We start from the raw sequence: 9,402 nt of genomic DNA on the forward strand, positions 1-9,402 counted from the left end.
CAAAGGAAAAAGTAATATAGCTTACTAGGGTATATTAGACTTAACAGTTACTATATACAGTAATGGACTTTGGGTGTAAGATTCAGATAATTATTTATTAAAAGTTCAACATTTTAAATGAGAATGAGAAAGAAAAGTATGTCTTTGTGCCCCCTTTTCCCTGTTCATGCCCTATCGGCCCCCCTGGCTAAACTTTGCTAGATCCGCCCCTGCACAGTTACCAGCTGTCAGCTACGTAGAAAAAGATCCTGGTGTAGAAAGTAATAATAAATAGATTCTAACAACAGCTTATTAAGCTTAAACGTGCTGCTGTTGTTCAGCTGCTGGTTTCCTCTTTCTGGCGCGAAGTGGGCAATAAACAAACAAGAGAGACGGAGTCGCGACAGAAAAGCCGATCAGCTGATCGTTAAGCAGTTTCACGATTGAAGTAGCAGCAAGAAGAGGCAGTCGCTCCAGGTATTGGTTGTTAAGCTTAACGCGGGAATGCTTTACAAACATTCAGAGATGAACTTACACACTTGCTTTACTTCTCTCTGGGATCACTTTCTCAGAGATGAAATGCTGGTTTGGTAGCAGGCTTCAAATACACACAGCCGTGCTACGGTTATGAGCCGAGTTACGCCGTGTAGCAAGTTTTGTGAGGTGCTTTTTTATATTTCATGGATCGGATTACATTTTTTATTTCTCTCCGATATCCGATCCAGTGATTTACGTCAGTATCGGACCGATACCGATACGTAATATCGGATCGGTCCGTCTCTAATATAAAGCAGGAAAGTCAGATTGATGGTTCTCTTGCTATTTACACTCAGTCAGCAGCATGGAAATATTATAAGGATTGACACAATCTTGGTAAAGACAAACAATGATATACGAATGGTTGGTTGTCTCTGTAAAGAACTAGTGACACTACACGGGGTGTACTACACTTCTCGCCTAGTGCTGTCTGGGATAGGCTCCAGCCTTTGGCAATGCTGTGTGGACATGAAGTTAAGAAAAGCCATACATAATAGTGGCACCTGTTTGTGAAGTTCCCAGAAAAGTTTGACGTGTACGAAGTGGGACGCCATTTGAATACTCGACTTTCAACCTTTGAGCAACCAGGTGGAGGCAAATGTGACGACACTCATTCCAAATGCTCAAAATATGGAAACATTGACTTCTGAATTCAGTAGCAAACCTCAAAGCTGCTTTACATATAGAAGCACTTTACAGAGCCACTATGGTACACACTCAGTTCAGATGTTCTAAAGGTGCTGACATTAAATTCTGTCTTGTAAACTCTACCACAGTCCTGAAAGTCATATCTGTTCGTGCATTTTCATCCCTTCTTCTCTCCTTTCCAGCTCTTCTCCATTGTGATCTTCGGCTGCATCGCCAATGAGGGCTACATCAACCAGGCCAAAGAAGAGGAGGAGTACTGCATCTTCAACCGCAACCAAAACGCCTGCAATTATGGGGTGTTTATGGGCTCCATGGCATTTCTTTGCTGTGTGGGCTTCCTGGCTCTGGACATCTATTTCCCTCAGATCAGCAGCGTCAAAGACCGCAAGAAAGCTGTGCTGGCTGATATTGGGTTGTCAGGTAAACACATTGTCTTTTCATACCGTATTTCTTTACAATACTTTATAGTTGTGAAGTATTTTGTTTGAGTTTGGATTTTTACCTTCAGATGTGCTAAAGCCTCAGTTACACAGACCTAGAGACTGGTTTGGGGACCATGTGCAATCACATGCAAGTTGGTGAGTGGTTGCTGTCTGTCGCCGGGTGATACTGGCCGCAGAGATGGTGCTTGCACCAAAAAACTTGATTGATTGGTCGGTAGCAGATTGCCAACTACTCATAAAAATCCCGCCTTACTTCTACGAGTCAAAAGGTGCAAGTTTTACTTTGAAGGTGAGCGTGCTACATTTCCAGTTTGCGCCACACTTTTTTCAGTTTCACAGTCTTGCTTGGGGAGTAGTTGGCAAGTGTTTGCAAACAAGACTTCATCTTCCATCTACAATACAGTAACTGTGGGAATCTGCTAGCAACCAAAGCAATCACAAGGGTATTTGCACCGTATACCTCTTTGCGACCAGTTTCGCATAGCAAGCGTCAGCAACCACTTGCTATCTGTTCATGGAGTTCACATTTCTTCCAAGCAACAGGTGATTGCCAATGAGTCTCTGGGTCTGTTTGTCTGGAGATCAACAAAGACTCCTACAAACAGCTTTCATAAATACCTAAATTCACTTCCCATGGATGCTCGAACCAAATAGGCCTTTTTCTGTGCAAATTATCCCAGCCGCTCAAAATATACTACCTAACAAAAACCTGTCAGCGATTTTTGTAATGTATAAAAATGCCGTGCAGTTAGGTTTTTACAACAAAAGGAGAGATGTGTGACAGGGATAATAAGTAGACAAGTACTCATCTGACACTAACAAGTCTCTGAGATGTTGTGCGTTGGCGTCCCTGACAGTGGCTTCCACTACTTCTCCACTGCACTGCTACTGCAATGAACTCAAATATAATGACAGGACAGTGAAGTGTCGGATCGGTTAATGAGGTAGTTCCTGTCACAGACAGAGTTCGCCCTCCCTGTTTTCGTCACCTACACTCTCTGACTCTCTGATTTTCTTGCCGTATCTGTTGTAATATGAGATGGTTTCCACACTGAAGAAATAAGGGAACCTGATAATCCCTGGGCATTTCTGATTAGGCTTTATACATTGCCTCCACACTCCAGCTCTTTTAATTTCTCTCTCGTCTTCCAGTTTCCCCCAGCCAGCAGGAAAGAATCATATCTGATTTTATGAGTGAATCCTGCTGTCTGACTGCTCATCTTGCATACCACAGGGCTCATTTTAGGTCCCATTGCTGTTCTCAGTTGATTGCCTCCACCTTTTCATTCTTATGCTGACTTAATTACCTGCTTTAGTCATCCAGCTGTGGTACCTGAGCTTTGTTTTTCTGCACTATGTGTTCGACAATTTGAGAAATATCTCTTTTTTTATGAGAGTCTTCAGTAAAACAGTTCTTGTTTTGTTAAACAAATGGCAGCAGGAACTTAGCCTAGCTAAGCTAAAAGAGTTGAAACAGGTGGGAACGTTTAGTTTGGCTTAATTACAGTTATACAACATATTCATCAACCAGTAGCTTATAGGTGAAGGTGGTGATTGGCTGAGTTTTGTCACCTTTATAAGACAGCTACCTATTCTCCCCTGCTGTTAGTGCATATTCTAACTAAACAGCCATGCAGATGTAATCTAATCAAGTAAGTACTGTAAATACTTAAACTAGTCTTTTAACAGATGAATTCAGTTGCAAACATTGTAATTTGCTCATATTGAGTTGCAACACGAGTTCCATTCTGTTATTTTGGAGTTAAGCAAGAGGAATTTCTTAGCAATTTTACTCCGAATCTCTGTTTTTTTTTCTTATTCCAGCATTCTGGTCCTTCATGTGGTTTGTGGGTTTCTGTTTCTTGGCCAACCAGTGGCAGGTGTCTGAGGACAACCAATTTAAGGAGAGAGGGGACGCTGCCCGAGCAGCCATCACCTTCTCCTTCTTCTCCATCTTCACTTGGGTAAGGACCTTAATGGCCTGATGCGGTGCTGTAACCAAAGACGGGACTGACAACCTTAAACCTTGAATCTTATTTGGCTTTTATCCTCAGCTTGCTTATATAGCCAGGGAGCTATATAAATGTGTCTCCCTTCATCTTTTTTTTAGTACTGCTTACTGTTTCTGACATGTGAACTCATGACTGTACAAATATTGTTCCAACAGGGGGCCCAGGCTCTCTTCTCTATGGAGAAGTTAAAGAATGTGTCATTTGAAGAGGAATACACCAAGCTGTTCCCTCCTCAGCCTCATCAGTCTTTTGTTTGACTTTATCTTCTCTCTTTGTTGCCTTAACCATCTGCAGCAGGTCCTACACGCTCCTCTTTCTTTACTGAGACTGCACTTGATTTGGGCGCCCTCTTACAGCAAATACTGCCGTTGCTGACACAGAGACATAAAAGCAGACTTACTAATCCAAACACCTCCAAACACCCACATTAACAAGCAGGCTGACCTTATCATTCATCAGCGCAAGACACTCAACAGCTAAATTTACACATGTGCAGCTCTAAATATCTCAGGTGTGAAATCAGAGCTTTTTCTGTTGGAATTTCATGAAAGTCTCATTTTATTTATGAAGAAAAGCTTCACCAAATTATTTTTTTTAATTTTTTTGTTGAAACAGATGTTACAGTCAGAGTATCTGCAACACCAAACCTGGAGCCCTGAGCAATTGCTGTCTCAGTTTTTAGGACTGGACACCATTTTTTCACGTCCTTAATTGTAATGAGTTTTTATAAAATTATTAATTGCTTACACCCCCACCCCCTAATTTTCAGTTCCTCACTTAAATGAATAATTTGATATATACTTACTCACAATCTAGAGCACATTGCAGTGTTGAGATGGTTATTTTCAGATATATTATTACACAGATATGTTGCACTCAAAATCCTCAATTGAAATCAATGGGAGAATTCGACAGCACTCAGACGTTGGTGGAAGTGTAACTTATAGGGGATGTTTTAAGCCTTTTCTGTTGTGTAAGATCTGATTGCTGACTCTATGTACTGCTGACAAGTGAAATGAAAGCTAATTTAGCTAATGCTTAGTAACACCAAACTTGTTTCAAGATGACCGACTTTGTTTATGTGCTGGACAGTTTCTCCAGTAGGACTTCAGGCTCAATCAATCAAGCAGAGAAATGTTAAAGAGCTTTCTGTTGGAAGATGTTAAGTTCAGATGGAGCGAGAACTGTTTCGCCTCGTTTACAGTGAGAACACAAGCTAAGCTGAGTCGTCTCGCTACAGACTCCAGCATATTTAACACATTTTATAGGGGTGTCAGTTTCCTCTGTGTTTGCACACACAGGCTCCCTCTTTCACTTTCATTTTATTAAATTTAGATGGTAGAGGTGTGTTAGAGCTTCAATTTTAGTCATTTAACATTTAATATTCATTGTCTTTTATGGCTAAGTTTTATTATGCGGGTGCTCTATATTCATATTTACAAAAAAGTCTGAAATATTCAGGGTTCAGTCCATGTAACTCAGACTACAATGAGTGCAAATTTCCTCTAAGTATGTGCTGTGGAACGTTTTCTTTTGGACAGTTAGCTGGCCTGATGCGCTGTCATGTATCGACTTATAAAATCAAAAAAGGTTCAAAAGTACTGCAGCTATTCAAGTGTCTGCAACATCTGAGCAGTCGATAATAAAGAAAATCTCCTCGTGTAACTTGAATCATTTTAACTTTCTCTGTGTTGCTCTGTTTTACCTCTGGCTTGTCCCACGATTTCCTTTCTGAATTATCAACACAAGAGGAACTCGTGCTCTTCTTCTAGAGCTACACAATGTACGAGCAGCGTTTTTTGTGCTGCTGCTTGAGGAAGTAATTCACTGTGACTGATTCACTAAAGCTGTCTAATAATGTTGTCAAGCTTTCCAGCCAACTAACCACTGTGTCCTCCTGTCTTTTGTTGTCTGACCCCTCCCTTCCTCACACTAACATCGTCACGTCTCTGTTTCATCATCTGTCTTCAATCGCCTCCTATTCATCTCCTCGTCCTTTCCCATTTACGATCCTCATCGCCAAGGCGGGCCAGTCTTTCCTGGCCTTCCAGAGATACAAGCTAGGGGCCGACTCGGCCCTCTTCTCCCAGGACTACACAGACCCCAGCCAGGATGCAGCCGGAGCCCCCTACACCTCATTCGGTGGGGATGACCTGGAGAGCCCGGGAGGAGGAGGAGGCCAGACCAACAGTGACGGGGCCTTCGATGGATCCGGAGGCTACCAACGTCAAGAATACTGAGATGTTAGGAGACATTTAAGTATGCTGATGAAGTTGTCCAAGGTTTCTACTTCAAAATAATATTTGTGCTGTTTTGTGTTACACAAGAAACACTGAATCCATTACTTAGTGTATTGGGCAGATCTTTTATCACATCCTAGATCCAACAACCTCAAGTTTTGAGTTGCAAATTTATTGCTACAATTTACTGTTTTTATTGTTACGTGCAAGGGTTAAAGTGGGATCTGGCAGGTGAGGAGACCTGAAGATCGGGTGTAGCGGTGCAGCATGGGGAGAAAAGATTTACTTTGAAATAATTCACATAAAATCCTTGTTTGGTTTTTGAGTTCCAGCAGATTTTTCTTTGTGTTCATGCTGTGACTCGATATTCACTGTTATTCACAAGATGTAAGCAGCTGCATGTACGGCTGATTTCACCTAGACAGTAAAAAGTTAGTATAAAAAGATCGGATTCTATGAGTAAGTGTGCACCACGCCATCACCTTAAATGTAAATTGATGTCTGCTACACCTGATGTAAGCTAACACCACAACACCACAGCCTATAACAGTCTAACACAGTGCATCATTGTAAGCTCTATCACAGAACTGCAAACTAACTACACTAACCTGCAGTCTTTGACTGTCTAAAATGAGTATACTTCAATTAGTTTGACAACACGTGTAGATTTTAAAACTCTGAAACCAATTTTATTACAGCTTTAAATTTCATCTCTGAGATGAAATTCTCTCTGGGAAGTACACTAAGTTGCTCCATTTATTCTCCTCGTCTTTAGTGCGAGGAAGATGCTGAAGTACCACGACCACAACTTTACATCTGCACCATGAACACATCACAGGGATGAGAAGGAAAAGGGGACGTGTTAATGTGTAAAAGCTCTGTGGTGTGTTGTTATTTTCTTACTACTGAGCAAGTGTCTCCAGGCCATCACTGGAAGTAAACCAGGCTGAAGCATAAGAAAAATGAACTCATTCCACAATCATTTATTATTTATTAACTCAAGGTAGGCTACCAGAAAATTGTTAAGACCCACTTTAACCCCTGGTTATGTGCACAAAATAATGTGCCTGTGACAATAAATAATGTAAAGAAAACATATTATTAAAGGTCAGTACAACAAAAAAAGAGCGTACTTTTAAAAAGAACAGGGAGAGATTATGACATTTTACATTTAAGACTTACACCAACGATCAGCTCAGTTGACTTTGTGATCTTAACAACAGCCTCTGCATTTAGGTGGTGATTTTTATCCCATGTGACAAACACTGTAGTAATCAGAAGAAGTTAATGTCATCAATTCTGGCAAGTTTATCTGTCTTTTTGTCAAAAAAAAACCTCCACAAAGAAATCTTGGGCATCCCCCAGATTTTGGATGCATAGGTAACAGGTGGTGATCTGCAGTTAGGCAGACAAACATCAGTGGGTTCACTTCATCCTTGGGAAGGAGCTACAGAGTGCAAACACGCCAGGTTTTACTGGAGGTGTTAATTCGGGGTTTGGGGGCAGGGGGTGGATTAGAAACTATCGGCAGGTCACCCTGTAGCTGATCAATGCTTGTGACCACACTGCCTTCAACTTGTGAGGTCTTCAGTTGGTCAGCAAAATAAGTGCGATAGCTAAAACGCTCCCAAACAGACACGCACGCACAGGTTCACAGCCTATCGATGCTGCGAACACAAGTTTTTGCTGACAGAACTCGTCGATGGGCCATTACAGGATATCAGCATAGATAAACAAGCAGCAGTGGCGTATCAGGCAACTAATCCCCTCCCCTGTATAATGAGACTGTGTTTGTATTGAAATTTGTCCTTTTTTTCTTTTTTCCTTGAAATGTTTTTATGTTTCCCTGTGAAGCTTTTTCTGTCCTCAATTGTTGCCTTAGTGCTGACTGCCAAGCAGAATCCATCACGCAGGAACACAAGCCTCCACAACACACTGATGCTCTCTTTCAAAGTCTTAATGTACAGCAAAACGAATTTGGTCCTGTTTTGTCCTTGAGCACGTCAAACCACTTTACAAAAGCAAGCGTTTGTCATCAGTATAGAGCGTTCCTTATCAGCAGGTCTGCGGAAAACTTGTGTTTTCCGCTCGTTGTCAACAAATCTGCAGGCATCCTCAATATTTATGAACATGCATCGCTGCTCCATGTGCTCCATTTTTCTCCAGTGTATCTGTCTGTATAAACATATGTAAATCTATAATTGAGTATATAACAGTGTTTGAAAAAGATTCTGCTTTATTTTAGGGCATTAAGTTAGTTCTATATTTAAAAAAGACAAAAGAAAGAAAGCTCTGTGGTCTGTTGAGTGTTATTGTGATAAGATATATGGTGAGGTTATCCATGCCTCATCCTTTGTGTTGCTCTCGAGGTAAGGAGAAGTTTTTATTTTGGGGATAACAATATTAAATATTAAAATATGCATACATATATATGGCTACGGAAAATGTGACCAAATTATCAAAGTATATATGCACATATATACTTTATGCTGTACATCTGTGTAGATGTAGAAATGTGTGATGTTCCTCTGTGAAATGAAGCAAATTAAGATTAAAGAAAAAACAATTGTGTACAAATGTATGTTTCTGATGTGGTTTTAACCAATAAAAATAAAGAAAATACTGAACAAAAATGCAAGATGAGATGAGAATCTCTGGTGTTGGATTTTTGGATTACAGTACTGTGCAAACTTTATGAGCCAACCCTCAGAATTAAAATACATTGGCAGTGTGTGTGTGGTTGTTTTTGTGCTGAAAAATGAATCCTTTCCCAATCAGACGCTTTCCCGATGCTATTGTATCTGGCTCAAGGTCTAATAGTACTTCTCTGAGTTCATAATTTTAGCAGTTTTGACAAGATCCCCACAGCCCTGATTGAAATGCTGCCCCCCAAAAAGGACAGAGCGTCCACTGGGTTTTACAGGTGGCTGTAGACACTCACTGCGATACCTGTAGGCACTGATTTACAGTCCAATCGTTTTTTTCTTTTCTCTTCCCTTCCTTAAAAATGGCTTCTTGTCAGCCACCCGTTCACTCAAACAGTTTCTGATGAGGTTTCGTTGAACAGCAGATGGATCAACGAAATGACTTACAGATCTTATTCATCTCGTGTAGATATTTTTTAGGCCTGCCACTTCACATCTTGTCCTCCTCTTATCCAGTGTCCTCACATTTTCTGAGGGCACACTAAACATATTGCTGGGATATGCCAGCAACGAAAAAAAAAAAAAAAAAAAAAAAAAAAAAATCACTCAATGGCAAAAGAAATATTTTGAAAGACTGTCAGAAAGCATGGAGAACTATTGCTGAAGACCACTTGATGTGGGGGTGGCTCAAGATTTAAGTTCTAAATGTTGTATCTCTCTTGAAAAATATCAACTTTTCACCTGGGGTGAGCTTACTTATGCAGGAAACGTTTATCCGTTTATTTTTCAAAGCTGTAAATGGTCACAAGCAGGCTGGTTAGTCCACTATTTATAAGACACAGCTCCCCCTGCTGGCAGGAGTTTTACCCGCGAGTTCAACTGCAAGACAGCTTTTAAT

General features: G+C 40.7%; 1 protein-coding gene across 2 annotated transcripts in view; it reads left to right on the plus strand.

Annotated features, from left to right (window-relative positions):
• Window positions 1-8,569, plus strand: part of syngr1b (synaptogyrin 1b) — a 31,386-nt gene extending 22,817 nt beyond the window's left edge. Inside the window, exons 2-4 of one of the 2 annotated variants that reach the window (XM_086294919.1) lie at window positions 1,347-1,584; window positions 3,432-3,571; window positions 3,775-5,633. In XM_086294919.1, the coding sequence (XP_086151045.1) occupies window positions 1,347-1,584; window positions 3,432-3,571; window positions 3,775-3,876 (480 nt within the window). In that variant the 3' untranslated portion in view covers window positions 3,877-5,633. The other variant, XM_086294917.1, reaches the window with a different exon arrangement.
• Window positions 8,570-9,402: the final 833 nt, after the last annotated feature.

This window comes from Aulonocara sp. 'chitande type north' Nkhata Bay, linkage group LG6 (genome assembly GCF_057382095.1).
Source record: "Aulonocara sp. 'chitande type north' Nkhata Bay isolate Kocher_YH1m ecotype deep benthic linkage group LG6, A_spYH_male_GT1.1, whole genome shotgun sequence".
NCBI lineage: Eukaryota > Metazoa > Chordata > Actinopteri > Cichliformes > Cichlidae > Aulonocara > Aulonocara sp. 'chitande type north' Nkhata Bay.